Source organism: Mauremys reevesii, linkage group 19 (assembly GCF_016161935.1).
Source record: "Mauremys reevesii isolate NIE-2019 linkage group 19, ASM1616193v1, whole genome shotgun sequence".
Classification (NCBI taxonomy): domain Eukaryota; kingdom Metazoa; phylum Chordata; order Testudines; family Geoemydidae; genus Mauremys; species Mauremys reevesii.
This window is the reverse complement of record NC_052641.1, coordinates 14,921,523-14,947,763: the sequence shown is the minus strand read 5'-3', so window position 1 is coordinate 14,947,763 and position 26,241 is coordinate 14,921,523. Positions and strand designations below refer to the sequence as shown.

Below are 26,241 nucleotides of genomic sequence, written 5' to 3'. Positions count from 1 at the left end.
GCATATTTTACCTGAAAGCCTGGAGACCTCCAGTTCTAGACTCCTTCTGCTAACCTCACTCCAGTGGCATAGGACAGCTAGTCCCTGATGTCTGCTTAGTAACTGAACACTATTCTAGGGGCCAAATTCAACCCTAGTGTAAGTGAATACAACTTCATTCCAGTCAGTGCCCATTTGGTCCCTTGTATCTGCTATTCAACATGGGGGGAAGTTGAAAAGTCACTCCAGTGATCAGACATTGCCTCCTCCACAGACACTCAAGAGATTACAACTCAAGCTCCACTGTACTATCACTGCATTGATAGGCCCTGTTCTGGGAATAGCTTTGCTGTGCTACGCTTGATGACCAGTACTCTAGTGCAATTTGCTATCATGTGGGAGACCTTAGGCTAGAACCCACCTTTCAGGAGCATTTAATTCTAACCCTAATTGTTGCCAGTTCTGTCCTCACCTGTAGCGGGATGACAACCATAAAGACCTTTTTGTCTTTATCTGAAAGGATGTTTAATGAAAGCCGAGCCAGTGCCAATCAGTATGATGGTGATGAACAGCAGAAGGTCCTTCAGCCTGAAAAAGGAACAAATATAGCAGTGATGCACAGATCCTAGTAGAGAGGGAGAGAGAGAGAGAGAGAGCCTGGAGCACTGGGACTGGTGCAAGACCCGAGGCCTGAACCAAAGTCAGGCCATGTATTAAAGCAGATGCTTACAAGTTCACTCTCTGGTACACGAACTTGGCAAAGGTACTGCTTGCATTGCTAAAACACAAGCACTCCTAGGAAGTACTAGTCATTGGATATGTATGTGAACACATTCCAATGGATTAGCACTGGTACATCCTGACCTAACACAAGATAAAAGGGTTTGACAGCAATGATGAATAGGGATGATTTACTTAAGACATCTGGAGCAAGGTACAGCGGGGTGGGGGGAACAAGCAGCTGTCATGAAACACTCAAGGTGGTATGTAAGTTGTCTGTCTCGGTCTATAAACGTTGGGGTACCTTGCCTTAAAACTTTGTGTGGCTAAGGGGCCACGAGAAATTTCCACTGCTGACTGAGCTGCTCCTTACAACTGGGCACTCGTGTTAGTGTACTTGAAGCTCCTATGGGCCGCTAGGACCATGCCTTTGAAGGCAATAAACCTAGCTGAGTGCCCTTGTCACTGAACTGTGCCTGTGGTCTCTCTTTGTAAGTAACATTAAGGTTTGGTGAATTAGCAGGCTGCACTCTTTGCTAGACCTTTGGAAGAGACAGACAGCTTTAGAAATGAGCTAGCAGAGCTGGAGGTTATGGTTGAGTGTAACAACTTCGTAGTGGTTGGTGGGGATTCCTTCCTCAAGGAGTGTGTATGTCTCATGAAAGAAGGGCCACCACCACTGTTACTGTAAAGCACTGCAGGGATTTTGGGTGAGCGATACTTTATCAGACTGGAGAGTATCTGGTTAAGGCCAGGCTCAAGAATGCATGTCATGATTTTATTTCATATGTAACCATTTGTTTCCAATTCTTCTATTTGAATCTCTATGCTTTGTTATTTAAACTTATACTTCATTTCAGTATAAACATATCTAAGCGCTGAGAGTTAGGCAGAGCAGTGAACTGAGGTGAAACAGGTAAAATGTGAACAATTTTTAAGGCTAAACCACAAACTCAGTCACATGCCACAAAATCTGTTTTATCAGCAGTAGCCAGCAGTTAAGTTTCAGACCAAGCAAGTAAGAGCACTGAAGTGAGAAAGTTTGTTAATCTGGTCTCATCCAGAAGATCTACCTCTTAGACTATTGGTGTCACACTGCCAACCCATAGTTAATTTAAGTTTTTTCTATATTTTTGTATCCCTAATTACAGAAAGCAACATTTATTACATTCAAACTAATACCCTCTATGGAGCACCATGTGAATGGGTAATTTACAGGACATGCTAATGCATCTTATAAAGAACAAGTCTTTTAGCTCTTACTCCCCAAAAGAAGAATCCATCTAAAAAAATAGATGTGCTATTGAGAGGCAGATTTATTAACGGAATGGGAGATTATGAAGGGGGGCAGTGGATTTATATTTTTCAGTGAGTGCTACAGTGAAGGGAAAGAGTTTACAGAAGAGCTACTGACAAAAATCTTACCTGGAATGAAACAGTTGCTTTATCTTTACGAAAATGGTGCACTTGCTCCATTACATTCTGGGGAAGAAGCGTAATAATAATTTAAAAAAAATGCATCTAGAAGTGCCTTCTAAACAGGTAAATACTGCAGTTGTGTCATAAAATCAGAAATACTTGGTGTACTTTGCATGCTTATATCTAGGGCCCTTGGTTTTCAGTTTTTATTTTATTTAAATTTTCCCAGGAATTGATCAGAGTTTATTACCACAACAACAAAAACAAATCAGTGTAAAAAACTATTAATTTTTCTGGGTAAATATCAGGGTTCATTTTGGTGGACGGAAAGACAGGGGGGGAAAGTATTCAGTAGATTAATACTTTGAATTCCATTCATCAATGTGGTTTGCTGCAGAACTAAGACAGAACTCAAAACACAATGCCACCTTTGAGTTTAACAATACATCTCCAATCCTCAAATAAAACTTTTCATTTGAATAAACAGTTTACTGCTGTAGACTTGTAAATATTTTTAGGCTAATAGTTCTATTTAATAATTGGGCCACACCATTGGCAGCACATACACTCAACTTCATCATCTTCTCCTGTTTTTGTTTTTTTGAATTTCAAATATTTTCTTGTGTTCTGAAACGTATTCTGACAGATTTTTGTTTTCTTCCCATTTTAGTGTGTCAAATTTTTTAACGATCATCTGTTAACAGCTTGAAATGTGTACATGGTGAACGTGAAATTCATCAGTATGTTCAGATGCGCACGCATTTCAGAGCTTGCGTGCGTGCTTGTTTATTGTGTGTATTTTCTAGACTAATACATAGCCTTACTTCAACAGGCAGCTTTGCATATACACACACAGACTACTGTATTAGTGTAATACACAGATCTCATGCAATGTATTGTATTTTCCTAATAAAATAAGTTATTTTATATATCTGAATGATACAAAAGTAGAAAAAAACTGAATACTTTTTGTAAAACCCAGGAATTTTTCAGTAAAAATCAGTTTAAACTGAAAATGAAGGGCTTACTTATATCCCACACTGATCAATACACCCACTTTCCACTCCAGCTTGTGTCTGAAAGATCCACCCCCACCCCTTCCCATTAGCTTATCCTGAAAACAACTAGTTTCAGTCTTACCTGAGTTGCTGTTATGCTTCTTTTGGACTTGTCACCTAGAGAATAGAGCATTTAGAGCAAATTCAGACACTTTGAATTCAGAAATTTGCAAACATGCTGTATTTTCCTCTGTTTTGTGCCTGGCCATTACACTACCCAGTTTTAATCTTGTCTACCTACCAGCTTCCTACCAGATTTAAAATCCCAAAGGCAAATCTTTGACCACACATGATCACCAACTGAAGATCAATACAGTGTTGGATTTCCCAGACTCATGTACCTCACAGGAAGTACTAGTACTAAAGAAGTCACTGTTCAAGCCCTCCTACAGTAATGTCACAGTAAGTGATCATGTGTTATCTACCAGATTAAGGTTGAGATACTGTCCGCAAACTAAGTTTTTCTAGAGTTAATGAGTAGGCAGTGATGGAACAGCACATCACGTTCACAGTCCCACTTCAATAGACTCTATGAACATTGGCTGGAGATAGAACCCTCCAAGAAGCCATCAGGAAGTGAAAATTCAAGACTCGAGCTTAGGCAATGACCCTTGGATGGCAGCATGTTGTACCAACACACATGCTGCATTTCTTAATACAAGACCAGGCAAGAGCAGGCACACTCGTGCAGCAAAGCTCTCAATAGATTTGCCAATTTGATTATTTTTATCTATTTAATGCCAGTATTGTTTGCATAACTATAAACCTAGTAGCCTAAGTACAAACAAGAAGAGCAGGCAGTCAATTTTCACCTAAAGCTACACTGGAAAGTGTGAGTGTTACTGAAAGACAGCCACCTCGAGCCATTTAAAATAAGTCTCCTACATTTCTTCCTACCCCTTTCTCAGTGACAGGATAACAAACTGTTTACAGGTAATCTCATCAGAGCAGAGATCGTCAGCTACTGGCACCCCTGCCGGTAAAGAACCCAGACAATAAGCCACACAGACTCCGGGAAAGGCTGCTGTTGTGGAAGATATCATTGCCACTGTGTTAAGATGAGCAAGAGTCAGAGACTTGAGCCTACAGCGTGATGTTGAGCCTAGTTGAATCTAGCACATCAAGACAACTTGCCAGGTTCTGGCTCAGCAAGGCTACACCATGGGTAAGTCAGAACACAGTTTGGCTCCATTAGTTTCAAACAGACAAATTCAGGTCCAGAACACACACTTATAGAAAACCTCACAGACTGCGGGTTTCCTTGTGGAGTTGCTTTTGAATTCTTCTGTTTGGGGGGAAAGGCATTGGATAGCCCACATGGCTAGTGTTGTGAAACCTCCCAGAATCTAAAGAAAAAAAGGCAGGGTTGAAGGCTCTCTGAGGTTCACTCAAACATTGTTTGTAAAGTCCAGGCATAGAAGAACAACAGAAACATACTGCTCTGGTTTCCTTTTTCAAGATACAGTAACCCACTTCTTCGTCCTGATAATGCAAAGGCAAAATACCACAAGTTACCATACTAGGAAAGCAGGTGTGTAAGTGAGCTCTTGAGCTGAAAAAACTGGGACACTATTCCCAGGCGAGTGCTCTAGTGTCAAACTACTTCCATCCAGGATACTTTGTGCTAATAGATCATTCTACTCCATTAATTCTTGGAATGCTGCAGACAATGAGATCAGTTGTGTGGGGTTTGATCTGTTTTCTCTGGCAAAGAACATCCAACCCTTTCAATCTTACCAGCCAAGTGGAGTGTCCATCATTCCTTGTTCAGTCTGAACTGAATCCCACCTAAGGAAAATACATTAAGAAGTCACTGTCATTCTAATGCAAACTTCAGATACTTCAACCCCAAACATCAAGTAGCCACCCACACAATCAGATATTATACATATCTAACTTAATTAATTTTATAGCAATACCAGAGTATTTGCCAAGTTATATAAATTGATACAGTAATTTTTCAGCCATACCAATTTGAAACTTCATGCTTCATCTATCTCAACTGAAAAAAAAGGATGTTGAGTCACTGTTTTATAACTTTAAACTAGCCTTCAATTCAGCCCAATAGCTTTTAAGGGAGACACACACAACTACAACAAGTCATAACCAAGTGAGCCAGCAACCCTTTTTCAGCTGCCTCAAATTAAGGCTAAAATGCTGCTACTTGGGTTTCAGTCCATTGTGACCTCATTACTCACTGCTTCTCCAGTAAATAGATGTCAATGTCATATTTCTAATTTAAAAGAAATGGGCAGGAAACAGAGCAGTGTTTGTATGTAAGTCTAACAAAAGCAGTAAAGAATACAGTGTTTTATAAGCAGCATCTCACCTTTAACAAAGTTATATCATATTTTGTCCACTGTCATTTTTTAAAATGTGACAGTTCCCTAGATATTAATCTACATGGTATATGAGTCACTACAGAATGCAGATGCAGCCGCTGTTTCCACTGTGAACCTATCAGCCTAGTGCAGCAAATAATTAGGCTTTGTAATGTGGTTTAGAGGAACAGTAACAGTGCAGAGGACCATTACAAAAATCCATAAGGGAGGACTGTTTAAGGAAGCAATTTGAGATCACCACTTCCCAACATAATCATTGCAGAACAGACAAGTTAGAGATTCTCCATAAGGAAGTGGGTATTCTCCATAAGTGAAGTGGGTATTCACCCACGAAAGCTCATGCTCCAATACATCTGTTAGTCTATAAGGTGCCACAGGACTTTTTGCTGCTTTTACAGATCCAAACTAACAGCTAATAGCTGTACAACTTAAGAAGCAACCCCAGGTCAAAGGGTCACAGTATTCAACTCAAAGAATTTTACAGGAAGCCTGAATATAGGCTTTCACCCAGAGCTTGATAAGGCACCAGCAGTCTGACCATTCTCTTTTCCTAAAGTGTATGTCTTTCTCTACTCCTGTACTGCTGTATACAGTGAGAGATTATTTTATAATGGGATAAGAAGTGCAGGAGCTTCCTTTCTCTCAATACTTGCTATGTTCCATGAATGTTAATGGAAGATCTCAAGGTGTATACAAATTCACTTACTGCCGAGTTGCTCTTGCCATCAAGGCTCCATGGTCCCTTCAGTGAAAGGTTGCTGACATTGACCATCATGAACCCATTCTTGAAGACGCCAAAGGTGCTGAGGTGAACTTTCTGCCTCACATCATCCTGGAAGAGACTGAACAGACAATTGTTATAACAGTTAAACAGGCAGGTGTTTGCCAATTAAAGATTTGTTGTGTGTGTGATGGTGGTGGGGAAGACAGTGACATGTCACTTAAGTGAAGTTATTGAAAACAGACTCTGGGTAAACTAAAGGAGCCAAATGTAAGTCAGTTTGGGGCATCCTTCAGAATAGAACCAACTACTTCATGAGAGCTCGTCAAATATAACTTCTCAAATCATCTGAATGTCACAATATTTTTCAAATATATTAAAGAATTTCTCTTCAGTATTTCCCTGGTGTATTCATGATAAAGATGCAAATGAAGGCTCTTGTCTTGGCTCCACTGCCTAGTGTAATATCGCAACACAAAAAATAAAGTTGTTGGGGGATCAAGACAGTCAGTTACTGTTTCAATACTGGTTGCTTTTTCTAGAAAGCAGCTGTCGTGGCAAACAAGAGAGGAATTAGCTGATTCAAATACATTTCCCTGGCCCAAGCCCAGCTCTCATTTAGGTATGTTATAAATACCACATTATACTGTGATCCTGTCAAATCTCACATGTTAAGCAAGGTCAAGCTGGGTCAATGCTTAGATGATCCAACAAAAACCTAAGGTGCTGGAGGAGTGGAGTAGGTAGTTCAATAGGTGGCCATTTTCCTGTCAAGAACTCAATGAAGGCCTCATCTTCTAGCTATTGGATACTCATCTGAGAATACCATCTTTTAGGTGAGACAAAATGAGATACTTGATATCTGTGGTCATGGAGGTTTCCACTGCACTTCAAGAACATTTGTATTAATTCCACTAATAGCATAGTTCCACCTCAAGTAATTACATTCTGTGTACACAAAATCCCCTTGGAATTTTAGCTGTGGTATTCTCAACCTCCTGACTTAAATTACTAGAGTAACTGTGTTTCAGCAGTGGAGGAAGTGATCCTTTTTTCCCCTTGCTGATCTAACGAGGGTAAGGCGGCTTAATTAGGTAAGGCTTTTAAAGCACATCATGATTTTCAGATGAAAGGCAATTAACATTCAAGTGTTATACACAGGGATGCCATAGCATGGAGTAGGAAGTCTTAACCCTACTATTTTGCATTGGTACACCTAGAATTCTGCATAGACTGGGACATCTCCCTCCTTGAAAATCGACAACTGGAGGGCAGTCAGAGCAGAGAAACAAGAACGAAGACTAATTTAAGAGGAAAATTTGAAGCATGTATTGTTTGTCCAATTTTTAATTAAGAAATTGACAGGCATATGAAGACTTTAAGGATTAAAGATGGAGATATTCGCCTCCATTCCCAGGAATAATAGGATGAAACTGAGCAAAGAAAAAATGTAGGCTGAATTTGATCAGTTTAATAGCAAAGGTGTATTAGATAGTAGAATACTCCTGAAACCCTCATTGCTCAGGCAAACTAAAGCTAGCCTGGACAAGGCATTGGAGAACTGAGCAGGGGATCCTCAAAGCACACTAATAGGTTCTCATCTCTCACCCCATCTCTGATTTCTATTAAACTTGTTTGAGATCCCAATTTAAAATACTTCCTTATGCATAATTATCACATACATATATCCACACTAGTTCTAAAAAGAGGTAACCTCATTATTAGGTTAACTTTGTGAATAACCAGATGTGAATAACCAGTGCTCTGAAGGAAAAATATTAATGGCACATTTTCACAGTTCATTCTTTGTTTAACAGATTATGTTAGTGTTTTCTCTTTGGCTTCTGGGTCATACTTCTGCACTTGAAACAATCATCTGGTTCATTTGCTACTACTCTCCATATAATGATTATTAATATAAAATATGAAACCTATGCTGTTTAGATAATATACAGTCAGCTTTTGCTTGCAGCCCAAGAATGATGTTTGGAAAAGATATTCAACTTAAACCATATTTAATCAGCAATGTTTCATTATCATGCATACTCCCTCACCAAAAGATGGTCAAAAAAGTTTAATACATTACAGCCGAAATATGTTTGCTCTTACTTTTACCCAGCTTTAAATACTTGCACAGTTTATAGATCCATTTGACAGATTTTCATCTTTTGAAGAAAAGGCACATTTTGTCATTAGTTTCTAATAAGAAAAATGATATGGTTGGAGAGCACCCATGAACATACCAAATCAGCAGTTTAAAGATTATAAATTGTTAATACTTATCTTGCCTCCCACCAGTAAGATTCTTAAGACAAACAAATTTTGCTGTCATTTCAAGTGGGGTTGCACAAGTATAAACAAGAGCAGAATTTGGTCCTTATATCTGCAATAAAAATGGGGGCTCAGGACCACTAAGAAGGCAACTTGTACATTGCATCCTGTTTAATTCCAGACAAAATAAGAAGTTATGTCGACCTGTGATGAGGGATATGGACAACTGAGGTATCACCAAACACCCATAACTGTAACTCATACATGTACCAGTACTTGCAGAAAAGCTGTATAATGGATTTTGGAAGGTTATTCCACATGAGTAATGGAAATCTGAGATTGTTTAAAGAAAGACCCCAATATAATAATAAATTAAAATTTTAACATCTTAAAACTAATTAAACAGGAAACTACTAACCAGACAACATGATGTAAAATAGAACAGAATATTTTCTCCCTTGGGAGTTAGTGAATTGAAGAGTTGCTGTAAGGTAAGATATATTTGTTCACTTAACAACTATTTAAGAAACTCTTAATACAACCATATCGAATTTCTGTACAATTTTGTTAGTGGGAAAGCTTCCAGTGATTTCAGAGGGGAGACCAATTATTTTAGTGTTACTTTGCATCAAAGTTGACCACCCACTGACAAGTATGTAGCTGGGACCTTTACAATAGGTTTTTCCCATGCCATGAAACAATTTGAACAAGAGTTATCTAAGGTCCCAATGTTGTGCCAGACACCTAAAAAACTAGTGAATTTTTCTGTCATGTTAAAAAAATAAAATAAAAAAGTGATGCTTTGTCCACATAGGGCAATACCACTAATCTAACTGAAGTAGTTTAAAAGCTAATAATGAAAACTGTTTCATAGTACAGGAAGATTTGAAGTTCAGATAAGGCCTGAGGGGAGCTCCATGAAGACATCACCATCTTTTTAATTACAGAAAATGCTGAAAGTTATTTCTCTAACAGCTTTGAAAATACTTTCCATGTGTGTGGTGGTGTTTTTTTAAGTGCAGACTTTTTTTCCCTCATGTTTCTAACCTTCTCTGAAACATTCTGCACAAAATATTAAGTCACAGACAGCATGCACTCCCAAGGAGAGAGTTTCCCCAAGTGAATCTTACTTGTATGGACTAGCCTTTCAATGGTAAAGCATTTCTTTGTATCTTCAAAAAGAAAAGATACTTCATAAATAAAATTATAAAAATGGCCCTCATACTGAAGGATGAGGAACAAAATAAGGTCTCTCTAAAAGCAAACAAAAAATTCTAACAGAAGGAACACTCTTTGCGCCAGTGTGTTAACTATTGTGACATCACAATGATGTGGGTTCTTTAACCAACTCTGTTGTCAGCAGTTTGTTTCAGGAAGTGTAATGTCAAATATTCACTCTCAAGCTGTGGCCTTTAATTCGGCAAACAGACCTGGTGTAGTTAGTTACAAGTGAAAAGCCAACAGCAGAAACATTTTACAAGGGATTTCTCATGATACAGTTAATGTATGAGCTAGGTGTTTGCTTAAAAGTTGGAAGCCACTACATAAAAGGTGGTAAGTGGAGATGCTGCACTTCCAGCATGCATTGTGTCAAATCCCTATATAAATACTGTATCATAAGCTTGATTTTTAAGCACCTTTCTTTTCCTTCAGTGGGAAGCCATTGTCAGTTCTCACAACACTCCTGTGAGGTTATATCAGTATTCCATTTTACTGTTCAAGAAACAGGCACAGAGGATAAGTGACTCACCCAGAGACAGCGAGTCAGTGCCTAGGTAAGAACTATAACTCTTAACATCAGCCTCCCACAAAGTCTGCTGCCTTAAAATAATAGTGTAATTGATAGAATGAGGATTGGCTTTGGAGTGAGTCCCCTCCCGGCCCCCTTTAAATATAAGAACATTCTTACTGCTGCAAATACTTTAAGGGTAATTAGTGTGCATTTAACCAAGCATTTCCTATCTTTTGGGTTGTAAACTCTCACCCTTAGTTTTCCCTGTTATAAAGATCACATGATTCCTGTGTAATAACACAAGGTTTGATATAAGCTATTTTGTGTTATAGAAGCAAATACTTTATTTTCACTGCACTACTAAGGACATAATGCCATATTACCCAGCATTTTGAGATGCTGTGCTTGGGGTGAGGTGAGGGGGCACAGCCAACAGCTACTAGGATAACTACTGGCCAGGGGTCAGTTTGAAAGTCTGGGAAGTGAGGAAGAGAGCAGAGTAGTATCCAGGAGAAACTGGTGTAGTGCTTGGTTGCTGCTCACAGCTTTCTGAAGACACTAGTCTTCTGGATTTACTGCTTTCAAGTGGGTGGTGCAACTAACCAGTGTTTGTCAGTTTAACTCTACCACTGCTTGAGAAGCCTGTGAACATGAGCCCAAGCAACAATCTCAGGAAGACAATAATGCAATAGCTTAAAATGCCAAACATCTGTAAGAAGTTTTAAAAAATTCAAGTTCAAGCCCTGCCAAAAAAGGAAACTAAGCCATAATTTATCACTAAGGAACGCTTCCTACTTGTCAAGGGCCAGTGAGTTTTTCAAGCCCTCATGTAAGAGATTTGTTATGGTTACTGATAGATGGCCCTTCAATAGTTCCATTTTGGATACCACAACATTCAGGTATTTGCATACTACATCATTTAGGCCTGTTCTACACTACAAAGTTAGGTCAAGGATCCAACAGCAAAAAAGTAGCAATAGAAGTTGCTCAATCATAAAAAAGAATTCAGCTAAACTCACAGCTAAACTTACTAAAAGTTCTATAGGCTTTCCATAGTCTTTGTTTGTAAGCGACTTGTGGTATAATAAAACTTATCAATATAGCATCCAAAAACATGCTAGAGGCTTTAGAGCAGGGGTTCTCAAACTTCATTGCACCCGGACCCCCTTCTGATAACAAAAATTACTACACAACCCCAAGTATCCAAGGGGTAGCCGTGTTAGTCAGTATCCCCAAAACAACAAGGAGTTGGGTAGTACCTTAAAGACTAACAGATTTCTGTGGGCACACGCTTTCGTGGGTAACCCCCCCCCACCTTCTTCAGATACATGGAGTGAAAATTACTGATTCAGGCATAAATATACTGGCATGTGAAGAGAAGGGAGTTACCTTAAAAGTGGAGAACCAGTGTTGACAAGGTCAGTTCAGTAGATGTGGTCGACTCCCAATAACTGACGACCCCAGGAGGGCGGGGTGCAGAAGCCTGAGCCCGCCAAGTGCCGCTGCCCCGGGGGGGGGGGGGAGCCCAAGCGCTTCAGCCCCAGACAGGGGGACTGTAACCAGAACCCCGCCACCCTTGGGCTTCAGCTTCGGGCAGTGGGGCTCGGGCTTCGGCCCCACACCCCAGCAAGTCTAAGCCAGCCCTGGCGACCCCACTGAAACGGGGCCCAGCCACACTTTGATATGCGCTGCGTTAGAGCGGTCCAGGGCAGCTTCGGAGGGAAGCTAAAGAGCCGGTGGGGGGCGGGGGGGCAGGGCAGCCAGGCCAGCGGGGGCCCAACGGGGAAACACGGGAAGAGCCCAGAAGAAGGGGCCGGACACAGAGGAACGGGGGACAAGGGGCGGGGCCCCCGCAGGACTCCAGCGCCCGCGGGGGGGCGGGGGGGAGAGCGCCGGGGCTGAGCAGCCCTCGGCTACCGCAGGGGCCCGCCGAGTTCGCCCAGGTCTCACCTGCAGGCTGAGCCGATGCACCCGGCTCGCTCCCGCTCCCGGCCACAGTCACAGTCACAGCCGCGCCACCAAGGCCGGCGCCTTCCCCGCCGGAGAGCCGGCACCGCGCGCGGCCATCTTCGTCCCAGCGTCACTTCCGGCCCCGGGGTCAACAGGCGAGGTCATGTGATCGGCGGCGGCCGTGCTGGGGTCATGGAGCGAGCCTGCGGCTGGGGAGGAGAGAACGAGGGGGCGGGGCGGGGCAGGGCGCTTGGGGGCGAACGAGGGGGGCGGGGCGCTTGGGGGAGTCTGGGGGCGAACGAGGGGGCGGGGCAGTGCGCTTGGGGTCTGGGGGCGAACGAGGGGCGGGGCAGGGCGCTTGGGGGCCTGGGGGCGAACGAGGGGCGGGGCAGGGCGCTTGGGGGTCTGGGGTCGAACGAGGGGGCGGGGCAGGGCGCTTGGGGGTCTGGGGGCGAACGAGGGGGCGGGGCAGGGCGCTTGGGGGCCTGGGGCGAACGAGGGGCGGGCAGGGCGCTTGGGGAGATCGAGGGGGCGGGGTAGTGCGCTTGGGGGGCGAACGAGGGGGGCGGAGCAGTGCGGTTGGGGGACCTGGGGGGCGAACGAGGGGGCCGGGCTGTGCGCTTGGGGGCCTGGGGCGAACGAGGGGCGGGGCAGGGCGCTTGGGGAGGCTGGGGAGATCGAGGGGCGAGGTAGTGCGCTTGGGGGCGAACGAGGGGCGGGGCAGGGCGCTTGGGGGGCCTGGGGGCGAATGAGGGGCGGGGCAGGGCGCTTGGCGGGCCTGGGGGGCGAACGAGAGGGCGTTTTGCATTTTTTTGAATTAGTAATTGGGTATAAAAGTATCTAGGGATAATCCTGAAAAGACTGCTATAGGCACAAATAAGGGAGCAGGAAAACCACCTTGTGTTGTTTTTAAAGGAATTTAAAAATTGCTCCTTCAGAAATTATTTTTTTTAATTCCTTTAAAATAATATATAAGGGTTTTTCTGCTCCTTTATTAAATTGTTGGATTTTTTATAATCAAAATGGAACTAACTTCACTGATGTTCATTGTCCAAATGGAAAATAATACAAAAAGCAAAGAATATCAATAGCGAGAATCAAACTGAATGTTTACTTTTTTCACTTTTAGTAATGTAAAGCATTGCTAGTAATATTGGTAAAAATAGTTTACAACAATTATTTTAAAATTTAGAGTGACCCTTTAAAGAATAAAGTTAGGTGTTGTAGTGCCAGCTCTGGAAAGTTGAAGTCTGTTATTCACACACCTGTATAAGGTAGCAACTGTGCAAGTTTCTCCATATTGACCCTGAGGAACAATCTCTAGAGAGAGGAGTAGTGGGTGGGGAAGGATGAATATGTACAAAGAAAAAAATACAAGAAGCTTCATATGATCTCAGTCTATGCAATACCATGATTGTGCCAGATGGTCATATGCACAGTCATTTCTGATTAATCGGATGTTACTTTATGTTCCTTGTTATGCTTTTACTTCCTCTTTTCCCAAATTAATTGCTAGATGATAATGTAAACATGGAAATGCTATTGTAAACAGATGGAACCTGGACTGGCATCAAACTATTTTCAAACAAACAAAAACCCTGAGTCATCTTGTAGGGTTATTTCACTCATTGAATTACTTTAACCGGCCACTAGATGTCCTTTCAGCATCAAACCAAGTTTGAAAATCCATTGCCCAGAGTAAATAACTATGAAAGTTCAGATGGTCTCTTGAAAGTATTCATGGCCCAAACATCTTTTCTTGAAACAGATTTTTCTTTTTTGAATTTATTTCTTGTGGAAGGTGCCAGAATGACAGTCTTACATGATAAGTTTCAGAGGGGTAGCTGTGTTAGTCTCTATCAGCAAAAACAACGAGGAGTCCTTGTGACATAAGCTTTTATGGGCTATAACCCACTTCATCAGCTGCCTACCTTTTTTTTACTCCATGCATCTGATGAAGTGGGTTATTAGTCTCTAAGGTGCCACAAGGACTCCTCGTTGTTTTAGTCTTGCATGAAACATTGCTTACAATGGTAGCTGCAATGGAAGTTTCCATACTTCACCTCACTGATAAACCACCGTCCTGGTGTAGAGATGCTACATCACTGGATGACTGGAAGCTGTTCATTCTTCATGGTCTTTGCAGTAGGCTCAGTCATTTGTTCCTCCAAGACTCCAAAAAAGCCTGCTAATGGTGGTGATGGGTTTGTTGTTATTGTGCATTAGAAACTAGATGGGGACTGCCTGTTTATTTCATAGTCCACCAAACAGCTATTTCACTTTCAGTCCCTGCTGACCTGGGCCAATGTGGACCTATGACCCAGAAGTGAAAGTCTGTGTCTCATTCAGTCTCTTGAGCAGCCAGACCCTTAAATAACTTTTAAAACCATATCTACAATTAAGGTTTCATCTTACCACTAAGCAGAACTGGCTTGTGTATGTTGAGTGTGCCACAACATAGTCTCACACCAGCATATTTACTGTGATAAATCTTACTGTAGCTTCTGGACAAGGTGCATTATCTTGCTCTAAATAGGCTGTCCCCAGTGGATACAGCTCCTCTCATCAGTACTTGTTTTTACTGAGCTATGGTGTTTTTTTCTTTCATGTTCCATTCTCTTTTCATAGATACCTTTACACCCAGTCAGGAGAGTTTCAGCTGCTGAGATGGGGGCGGTAAGGTTAAGTCCCTTGTTACTGGGAAGCAGTTGGGAGAACTGGCAGACTGGTATGGTCTCAAGAGCTTCCCATTGCAAGGTAAAGTAGGGACATGTGTCAAGATAGGAAGGTGCTCCTTAAGCCCCCAGTGTGTAAGAGGTTAAAAGGAGAACCCAGGTTCCATGCCTATTATATGGGTGATCTGGGAGTTGCTATAAAAGTACAGAGGAAACAGCTGCAGTAGTGGTGACCTGGGGGTAAGGTATGTCCTCTCCCTGTGTAGCTTGCTGAAAGCTGGAAAGGCCACTGGTAGCTATGAAAGAGAATTCTGATTTTCTTGTTTTTTTTGTTAATCAAGCCAGTCCCAATAAAAGGGTCCTGGACAGAACTTTAGTTCAGGGCTTTATTTTATCTTCCCTGACCCTGACTGGTGTAAATGCCAATCATCTGACAGGGTAATCGATCCAGGAAGTTTCTCACAGAGGTGAGAGTTCATAAGAGACTGTTTCAGGGCCTCCCAAAATAGGTTCTGATCTGCTACTAGGGGCAGGTCTATACTAAAAACATGGTATTTATGCAGCTGTGCTGCTGTAGCGCTTACGTAAAGACACACCTATGCCAACGGGAGAGCGTTTCCCATCTGCGTAATTAATCCACTTCCCAGAAAGGCGGTGACTATGTCGATGGGAGAAGCTCTCCTATCAACATAGCACTGTCTACGTGGGAGTGGCAGGGGTCAGTATAACTACTTGCTCGGGGATGTGGATTTTCCACTACCGACCTAAGTCTGTAGTGTAGACCTGGCCTAAGGGATCAGCGCTTGCCTTTACTAAGGGTATGTCTTCACTAGCAACGTTAAAGTGCTGCCGCGGCAGCACTTTAACGTGGCTTGTGTAGTCGCAGCACCAGCGCTGGGACAGCTCTCTCTTGTGTAGTCGCAGCACCAGTGCTGGGAGAGCTGTTAAAAATCCACACCCATGAGGGGAGTAGCTACCAGCGCTGGGAGCCCGGCTCCCAGCGCTGGTGCACTGTCTACACTGCCATGTTACAGCGCTGAAACTTGCGGCGCTCAGGGTGTGTTTTTTCACACCCCTGAGCGAGAAAGTTGCAGCGCTGTAATGTTGCAGTGTAGAGAAGGCCTAAGGGTGTGGTCCTGTGAATGCTCTGCATGTGGAACTCTGAAGTCAATGGGAGTCCTGAACATGGAGAATTTACAAGACTGGGCCCATATCTTATTGTGACACATTCACAGTAGGCCTGGTTCATTTGAAGTTAAAGGTAAAACTCCCATTAACTTCTGTGTGAGCTGTGTCTGACTCAATGTGGTTAAAACAACTTAAGTGTTTTCTAAGTTCCAGCTAAACCGCTCTTTTGAGGTTTTACCAGCTTGTTAGCACTTCAGGCTTTTACACCTTGGTTTTAGATGTTTCCAGAATTTCTGCTATTGTTGTTGTTAATTATGTTTATTAAGGTAGTGCCTAGTCACCAACTAAGAAGGGAGCCCTATTGTGTTGGGTGATATACAAACACAAAGCTATTGACAATCCCTGGCCGGAAGAAACAATCTAAATGGACAAGACCAACAAAAGGTAGGGGAAAGGTATATTACGTACAAGCAGAATTAACTCTGTGTTAGCCTGCAAATGGCATGTTCCACTTTTTTTCTATGGGCTGGTCTACACTTCAAAGTTAGGTCGGCTTAACTCTGTCGCTCAGGGGTGTGAAAAAGTTCACGTCCTGTGTGATGTAATTAAGATGACCTAAGCCCCCCCATGTAGACACCGCTATTGCTACTACTGGTGCAGCTGAACTAGGGTTGCCAGGCGAACGCCCAGTCGAAAAGGACCCTGGTGACTCGGCTGCTAAAAGTGCGGATGGCCACAGCAGCCAGTGCTGCATGGCCTCTGGAAGCAGCTGGCATGTCCCTCTGGCTCCTAGGTGCGGGTGTGGCCAATGGGAGCTGCAGGGGTGGTGCCTATGGATGGAGGCAGCGCACAGAGTCGCCTGGCTGCCCCTGCGCCTAGGAGTCAGAGGAACATGTCACCGCTTCCCAAGAGCTACCTGAGCCCATACCCTGAATCTTGTCCTGCACCCCAACCGCCTGCACCAACTCTGAGCCCCCTCCTGCACCCAAACTCCCTCTGGGAGCCTGCCCCTACACTCCCACCCATGCTCCAACCCCCTGCTCCAGCCCTGATCCCCCCCTGCACTCCAAACCCCTCATCTCCAGTCCCACCCCAGATCCCTCATGCCCCTGCCCCACCCAGAGCTCCCGCCTGCACCCTGAACCCATAATTTCTGGCCCCACCCCAGAGCCCATACCCCCTCCCACACCCCAATCTCCTGCCCAAGCCCGGAGCCCCTTTCCACACTCAGAACCCCTCAGTCCCAGCCCAGAGCCCCCTCTTGCACCCCAAACTCATCTCTGCCCCACCCCAGGGCCTGCACCCCCAGAGAGAGCCCTCACTCCCTACCCCAGCCCAGTGAAAATGAGCAAGGGTGTGAGGTGGGGGAGAGCGACCTATGGAGGGAGAGGTGATGGAATGAGTGGGGATGGGGCCTTGGAGAAGGGGTGGGGCAAGGGTGTTCGGGATTTCTGCAGTCAGAAAGTTGGCAACCCTAAGCTGAACCCATGGAAATTTTTAGGGGGAAAAAGCTAATGCAGACAGCCCCTACATTAAAATACTCTATTCTGTTGGAGCTCCTTTCCACAAATATCTGGGATTTTACCTTATAATTTAGTTCACTTTGTAGGACAGAGCAAGCCGCTTTCCACACCACAACTTTTACATAAGTTTTTACAGTTAACTGGCATGGTTGGCTCTAAATGTGTGGTATATCTGCATCCACCATAGTTAAAATTCAAAGTTTATAACTGTTGCCAGCCAGAGTACTGGAATGTGATTGTCTTTGCTTAACTGGTTCAGAGCATTTTTTTCCCCTTTCAGTATGGACAGGATTCCCTAACCATGCCTGTGTAACAGGTTTGGCTTGTCCCCCTTCCAGCTGTTCGTGCGACAGGACATCCTAGAGTGCCCTGTGGGTGCATGTCCTAGATCCACTCTTTCTCTTACTTTCCAAAATGCACTGATACAAATACAGGCCCTGATCCTGCAGTGAGCTCTGGCCAGACCCCTAATGTCAATAGGGCCTGCCCCGGTGCAAAGATCTGTCCAAGCAGCACTCACTGCAAGATTGGGGCTGTGGTTAGGCAGCAGTGCATGGTAAGTGAACAGACATAAATGTGGCTTTGATATCAGAGTGAACACAAACTGTGTGAACACAAACTGAACTCTGTTCAGGTGATTGGTGAATCTAACTTGTTACAATCCACTGCTAAAATAAAGCATGAACAAAACCATAGACCCCTTCCTTTCAGAGATAATGGTGACTGCTGTAGTATCTTACAAGTCCTGTTATGTTTAAATCAATTTATTGAACTAGATAGGATAAATATTCATGCAGTGAAATAATTGAAACTTTGTGCACATTTTTTGTGTAGGTGTTGGAATCTCTTAGTAATTCTCTGCTTCTGGTCCTTTCACAAATGTGGGGGTTGGTGATTTCAGTTTGACACAGAGTGTATGTCCCCTTATTTTGGGGGAATTGTCTTGCTATAAATTGGCTAGAAGTTGTCCATCTGTACAACGATAGATATCTTCTTAAATGTATGTAATTATGGTAATCCCAATTTTACAACCCCTTGTTTATTCAAGTAGCCGTTATTCATGTGAGTTCCGTGGATTTTTGTATTTGTAAACTTTTCTGGAATGGGCCCAATAACACTTAAAAACATAGTGATCTAAAACTCTTGCAAGTTTCCTGTGGTTAGAAAACGGAATTGTAAAATCAGATTAAGTGACACAGTTGAGTCCGGTTAAGATGTGCACTGTTGCTAAGCAAAATTACTCCAAAACAAATCATTTGTTTCTAGGGGTTGAGTGAATAGGCATGGTTTTCTGGAAGGTTCACAAAGCTGATATAATGACAATTATTTTGTCAATATTTCAGTCGAAGAGGGATAGTTTGATTAAAGCTCACCTACTCATGTGTCAAGTTTAGAAGAGATAAATGGTTGACAATTGATTTTGTTAGAAATCACTGGGTTAATTTCTAGCTGAACTTGTGGTAGTTAGCTAGATAACACAAAACGGACATGCTTCAATTACCATTTTTTTCCTGCAGCCATTTGATCTTCCCCACACTCTCCCCCCATAGCTGCAACACAATCACAATAATTTAGAGCCCCGTTGTTAAAAAATACTGTAAAAATGGTACTCCTGGAGTGGTAAGAAATGGGGAAAGAGACCAAGGGAACAGAAGCCTGTAGAAATAGGAGACAAGGGGGAGATTAGATCTGGAGAATTAATTGTGAGAAAGATTTGGGAGGAAGAGGGGTAAGGCTAGAGATTAGGGGTCAGAGGAAGGAGAGCCCTAAAGTTTACCATAATATATGCACAATCTTAGTGAATAGTGACTGGTTTGGAAAATTGTCCCAGGCCAGTAGATTAAACTACCCACATCCCACCTGAAGCTGTACTTAGTGAGTGAGAAGAAATCCTGCCTTCAATTACACACGAAATAAAAGATGATTGCCCAGGCACAGTATCGAGGGGTGCACAGACAGCTCTTCAAAACCTGCTCTCCTTGCCTTACAATTTAGTGGCGTTTTGCCCGCGCAGCTGGGGAGAGGCAGAGAGTGTGTTTCAAACTCTGCCTTCAGTGACGTTCGTGCAAAAATCTGTGCAAAGTGGACGTGCTTTTAGAGGGAGTGGAGTATGCAAACTATGCTTTCGGTTAAAGCAGACTAACACAGCTACCTCTATGCTTTCAGTTGCAGCACTACAAACCTGTGATGGGACGGGACGCAATAATTCCGGCCCTTAGGCCCAAATCAATGGGATTGCACCCGTGCAGCACGTGGCCACTTGGCCCACCTTTCCCAGGAGGCAGCGACAGCTGGAACGTGCAAAGCGAGGCCGCTCCAGCCGGTGGCGCGAGCCCTTTCCTCTCAACAGCCGCCTCGCGGGCCTGCGCTTGCGCGGTCCCCCATGCTCGCTCCCCGGCTTCTCCCAGCTCCCTGACGCTGCTCCTCGGAGCAGGGCGCATGCGCAGTGCCTTGGAGCTGTCAATGCCTCCCCCCGCCTCCCCGTGTGGTGTGGTGCTGCTGTTGCTGGCTCCCCTGGCCATTTTGCTGTGGAGGGAGAAATGAGGCAGCAGCAGCAGCAGCAGCAGCTGCAGTGACCACCACAGAGGAGGGGGGGCGAGAGAGACCCAGACCCAGGAGTTGGTGGGGGTATTTTGTGTAGCCAAAGGATTTTTTGTGGGGGGGGAAGGGGTGGTTGATTTTTTTTTGTGGGGAGGGGGGAAAAGAAGGGGCAAGACCCCCACTGGCTGATTATCCCCCCACTCTCCAGTGCAGCCCCCCCTCACCCTCCTCTTCGGAGCTGTTGGAACCATGAGCTGGGGGACAGAGCTGTGGGTAAGTGTGGAGGGCAGAGGCATTGTGTTGCTGTGTGTGTGTGTGTGTGTGTGCGCGCGCCGGGGGTGGGATTTCTGCCTGGCTGAGCAGCAGGGGGAGGGTTATTATTCCTTTCCATATAGAGGAGGGTGGGTGTGACCCCTCTGCAGAGGCTAACCCTGCAGAGAAAATGTTTACAAAGTTCCAACATATTGCAAGAAAAGTATCCAAAACGCAGCGCTGCCGCCCAGCCCCCCGTTATAATTTATTGTCATAACGGTTTGTGAGCCGAGGATCTACACAGTGGCTCTGCACTGACGCGTACAGCCACTTGAGCAGTTTCCGTGCAGCTGCCGTGAAAGAAGACGGAATAATATTTTGATAAACTTGCACCTTTTTATGAAGCAGCCCGTGGCTTCTTAGTAAATGTCTGCAGCCTATTTGCAAAGTTGGGCTCAGTACAACAGTGAAAGAAACACTGAAACCCAAGTGTAGTGTAACGATAGGTATAATTTGTACGGTTATTTTAACGCACATGCTACAATTAAAAAAAAACCGGTTTGGTAGATTTTTATAAAAGTCTTCAGTTTCTAAAAAATTGTGAGAAAGATACAGGGAAATAACAGATTTGCCAGAATTTATTTGTCTTCCTGTTGTTGAAGAAAGTGATGAGTGTTTAAAAAAACCAGTCAAACAAAAACAAAGAAAAAAGAAATGGAATTCTAAAGCTGAGAGAAATTGACTTTCAAAACAGAGGCTGGGATTTTTTTTTTCTTTTGTAAGGGCTTGGTGGAATGGTTCAGAATGAATTTATATACAAGGGGTCCAATTTCAGAAGAGGGAGCTGCAGGGAAAAAAAGCAGATAAATTTTTCTTTTTGCTGTTATTGTTTTTGTTCAATACTTGGTGGAGGGACAGTATTTTTTATTAGAAAAGATTTCTGGTGTGGGAAAATACTAAAAAAATTCAAAAAAATACAAACAGAGAGCATTTTGATTGTATAGTTTACCTGATTGTTTTTAAAGTGATCCTGGAAAGTGAGAGGGAAAAACATATTTTGATTTATGTTGAAAGATTAAGATAAAATGTGGGACTATTAAAAACTGTGAAAGATAGATTTTAATAATGTGTGTGTGTGTGTGTGTGTGTTTTATTGGTGCCCTCATGCAAATGTAGGACAAGGGAAGGAATCCTAAGAGGTGAAAAAGAAAATACATACACATTAAACACCAGAAGGACATGATGCAGCCATGTTTGGCAGCATGATGGTGGAGCATGGAGCAATACGTAATAGCGGGTTTTGGATTGTGCACACATGTAATGACTTAATGATAGGGTATTAAAACTCTTTGGGCAGAACCGTGTTTTGGGGTGAGAAGGAAAAAGGAAATTGAGATTTGGTTGAGGAAGTCAGAAATTAGTGGTAGAGGATTGTGTGGGTTGCAAGGCGCTGCAGGGTTTCAGGCTTGCACGCAAATATTTAAGGATGCTAATCAGTGCAAGTAAAGATGTAAACATAACTAGTTCAATAAAGAGACAGTTTAGTAGACTAGGTATTTTAGATGTGCTAATTGTTATCCTTCACAGATACATTACTGGCCTGCTATGGCATACACTTGCCTAGGCATCCAGTCTTGCTGTGATATATTTATATTCTAGTTAAACCTGTTTATGTCTAGACAGTAAATTATGAAGCAAATGCTTATTTAGAGGTTATTTTACTTGAGCAAGGTAAATGTGGTATGTAATATTAAAATAATTGCAGATGATGCTATGTTGATTCATTATTATTTCAACAGCCCTACTGTATGGGAATATATACAGGAAAAGTCTGACGGTTTTTTTGTCTTTGATGATGATGATAATTTATGGGGAGGAAAAAGACTAAAATAATGGACATATGCTAAATGACCCAGTATAATACTTTTTAAATGAAAAAATAACAAAATTCTGAAATGTTGCTTTACTTTTTGAGAAACTAAAATCTGTGATGAATAGTATACCAAGATGTTTTCACAAGAACAAGTGATCTGAGTAGTTTTTGTGTTACTTTATTTTCTAATTTAAAAAAAAAAGTTACCTTTTGCAGGTGTGCATATAATATATCGTCCCTACTCTAGGCTGCTGTAATGAAAAAGCTTTGGATAGGAGTTCTGATAAATATGAATGAATAAATTGTTGTATTTTCTATATAACTACTGGTAATTTTTTTAAATTAATCTTGTGAGTGGAATCTTCATATAATTGACTTCAGTGGGGCTAAGATTTCGCCCTTAGTATCTTATGTGTACTTTGAGAATTGTGGCAGGTAACTGACAAAAGGATTGACTATCTAAACTGCACAGAGCTAAATTCAGAATGTAATGGGCAACAGTAATTCAGAAGAACAGGAATTGGTCAGAATTGGCTTATTTAAAATTTATTTAACAGAGCTTCAAAAATTCATCATTTTAAAATCTGTATTTAGTGCACGCCACTGATTTCAGTTGATGATCGTGCTATTATTTTTGAAAAATTAAATTTCTGTGATTTTAAATTGCAGTGTCTATTTTAAGAAGTCAGGTAATAATCACAAAAAATAGTAAATATGACAAGTGTCTATAGAATTCTGTGTGTATTGGTGTCATGAATTGATGAATCACAAGTGGGGGTGAGAGTGCATGTTTTCCTACAGAAGTTTAGAAACTTGAAATCCACTGAAAAATTAGTATTGCTGTTCTTGCATATGAGTCTATCATGTGTACTGACCTTCCTTGCAGGGTGGGCATATGTTCACTCCTCAAAGTTAACAAAGGAGAGGTGAAATATAGCTTGCCTTTCAGCTGCTACAGAATATTAGCCTATATGTCTTATGTACAGTATCTGCTTGTTCCTGCAAAGAAGGCTGATTGTAAAGTACCATACTTCAGAAGAAATTTTCAAATGTCATTGGTGACTTGAAGTAGTATATTCCCAAGATACTTTTAGTCATGTGCATTATATACAGAGTTCTTGCATTTCTGAGATTCTTATTGAGATTTTACTCATTCAAAACTCCCATTGCCTTCAGTGTGAGTTTTGCCTGAGGATACGGTCTTGTTGAATTTAAATGTATGTTTAACTAGCAGAACTCATTACAACTGTTAATGTGGCAATTATATTTAATATCAGGTTGGATGGTCAGGATAATGCGATAGTCTGGGACCCCCAGTCTAGCCAGGGACACACAGAGGAAGACCTAGAATATCTCCCGTAGAAGCCTGCTTGCACGGCGTTTCCGGTATGCAAGTATGCTACACAGCATAGCAGTGACTACTCCACATTCTGCACTGTTCTTTGCAGGAGGTGCCTAACCCCTAAACATCCTCTGCTTGCTATTGTCTGTGGAGTACTGAAATGAGGCATCTTATAGCTAGAGAGGGAGTGGTGTGGGTCGAAGTCAAAGCTGAGATACTCCACAACTCATTATGTGGCCATAGAGATTAACAGTTACTTCCCATGCACCCCCAGTTCTGTCCAACCCCCTGCCTGAGTTATTGTCGTTACTTCTGAGCTGTAGGCATTTGAGGATGGGTTCTCTCTCTAAATATTCAGGTTTCTGTGATATTTATAGTTCCTAATGTTAATAAGTATGTGTTAGCAATGTCCTATTTGAAATTGACAACATTGACTAAGTGCTGATGTTAAGGTTGGGAAAGATAATATAACCAGCAAACAAGTATTTCAGTACAATCCTGTTTCACAAAACTTTAGCTAACCATCTTTTGGCATGTTCCTGGGGATGTAAAAATCCCATGGAATCACCTTCAATATTTTATTCTTCAGAATAAAGAGGACAAACATTTGTATTTGTGTGCCTGCATTTAAGTATTCTGAATGGTATTTTAGCTTGAGGAATACTAGTACACTTTAGTAAGCCCCCTAATTTTTTCCTTACTTTCATGATTGGGCCCTTGTATAGAAAGCAGTCAGATTTACATAGCAAATTAAACTAAAACTAACCTCTGTACTCTAGTCTCTCTTGAATGGAAGGTGCAATGGCCACAAAATCAGTATATTGAAGGGAATGAAAAAGAACAGCTGTTTTTCAATGATAAGTTTGGGTAGAATATGTAGTTTTGAGATAGCCACATATAAATTGTGGTTAAGAAATGGTCTGTCATGATTGCTGGGGAGAACCCCGCTCTGGCTATGCATTGTCACATATGGTACATGTGCAGTGATTAGATGTGGAAGGATTCATCTCATTATATAATGAATCTTGACCAGATGAGTAGCAGAATTGTAGATGTTGTGGTAACTTTACACTGAATGTGAAAAATAGGTTAGCAGTTGGTCAAAGTTTTTCAAAGTTATTAACTTAAAATTTTCCCTTCCTCTTGGTTCTTTGTAGTGGACTGGATGTTTGTTAGCAGCTGCCCAGTAGCTGAATTACAGTACAGAGGGCTTGATCCTGCAACACTTAGTCATGCAAATAGTTCCATTTACTTCAGTGAGACTATTCACATGAGTTAAGTTTGTAGGATTGTGCCTAGCATTGTACCTAATATTTGTAACACTTAGGGACCCTTCGCTATGAAAGTTGTTAAATAAATGTAAGAGCATTTTATTATAACAATATAACATGACTTTAAAGTACAAATAGCTTCAAAGCTGTGGAAAGTGTTCAGAGGGCAGTTATTTTAACACTAATAATTAAATAATGGGTTTTAGTTCACAGTATTCTGGGGTTTCCCATATACCATGTTATAATCAGACATATACACCCTGTTAATTTAGACAAACGAAATACTGATGAAACACTGAGGAATTGAAGGTTACTTCCTAGCTGCAACTAATGCATCATTTCCTCTCTCATTACTCATGGCCCTGTTTCGTCAATAGCACCCACATTTTAAAATAAAAGTCTTTAATATTGGTAGGTATTAAAAACTCCTGAACAGTATAGATTTACTTGAATATATTGTCATGAGTTATTTTTGATGGGTTTTACAAATGGGGGGTACCTTACACTCTGAAATTGTCTTAAAATGAAGTGCATATGTGTTTCTGACCTTGATGGTATTATGTAGTGTTATCATCAGATGTGATGTTAAATGAAAGCTGTGCTCTTGTCAGCTTGCTTCCTCTAAGAGGATCTATACAGTTGGATCTAAGGTTGATGTATAGATTCTCTTCCAAGCACAGCACCTAGTTTATTCTATGCACTGCATTTGAAATTGATATTGTAAAGCACAATCTTGGTTCCTGTGTTTTCCCCAATGTAAATGGTTAATTCTTGGAATGGTGCACCCCTGTAGTTGGATACACTAATCCATTACTCTCTTTGAACTGAGAGAGAAGGAGAGAGTTCTTGAGGCATCAGAATACTGAACTAGAAGAGTATATGCACTGAATCATGAGTTGATATATTATTGGTCATGAGCAAATGTAAGAGAACTCCCTTTACATATAGTGGCAAGGGTCTGATCTTTCAAACACTTACTACTGAGCATAATGCTTGCTACCATGAGAATTTCCCACCAAATAGTAGTGAACACTATGCCAGGTAGTAAGTATTAGCACAAACTAGCTCTAAATTGCTATGAGCCACTTTATTTGAAGCTATTCTGACTTTTATATGGGTCTCAGTTTTGCTCCCTTGACTACCTTCTCCTTATTTGTATTGAGTAATAACTTCCTCAACGAGTAGCCTTATTAAAGTCCTGAAGAAAGTGGGTGAAATCCTGGCTCCACTGAAGTCAATGGCAAAATTCCCATTGACTTAAATGGAGTCAAGATTTCACCCAGTAAGCCTACCCTTAGAGTAAGGGTACATCTACACTACCTGCCGGATCGGCGGGTAGCGATCGATCGCGGATTGATTTATCGCGTGTAGTGTAGAAGCGATAAATCAATCCATGATCGCTCTCCCGTCAACTGCTGAACTCCAGCTCGGCAAGAGGCGGAAG

At 42.3% G+C, this 26,241-nt stretch overlaps 2 protein-coding genes across 11 annotated transcripts in view; one reads left to right on the top strand and one right to left on the bottom strand.

Annotated features, from left to right (window-relative positions):
* The window catches only part of GPR107 (G protein-coupled receptor 107), a 37,247-nt gene extending 17,207 nt beyond the window's left edge, over positions 1–20,040 (bottom strand). Inside the window, 5 exon segments of the mRNA XM_039507015.1 lie at positions 452–500; positions 502–567; positions 5,375–5,409; positions 6,225–6,360; positions 19,760–20,040. Coding sequence (XP_039362949.1) covers positions 452–500; positions 502–567; positions 5,375–5,409; positions 6,225–6,360; positions 19,760–20,040 — 567 coding nt within the window.
* The window catches only part of FNBP1 (formin binding protein 1), a 161,498-nt gene continuing 145,149 nt past the window's right edge, over positions 9,893–26,241 (top strand). For 5 of the 10 annotated variants that reach the window (XM_039507067.1, XM_039507066.1, XM_039507065.1 and 2 more), the window contains exon 1: positions 20,197–20,332. In XM_039507067.1, coding sequence (XP_039363001.1) covers positions 20,309–20,332 — 24 coding nt within the window. In that variant the 5' untranslated portion in view covers positions 20,197–20,308. Of the gene's footprint in view, positions 10,065–10,163; positions 10,286–20,192; positions 20,333–26,241 lie in introns of those variants that run through there. The other 5 variants (XM_039507061.1, XM_039507059.1, XM_039507068.1 and 2 more) reach the window with 4 other exon arrangements.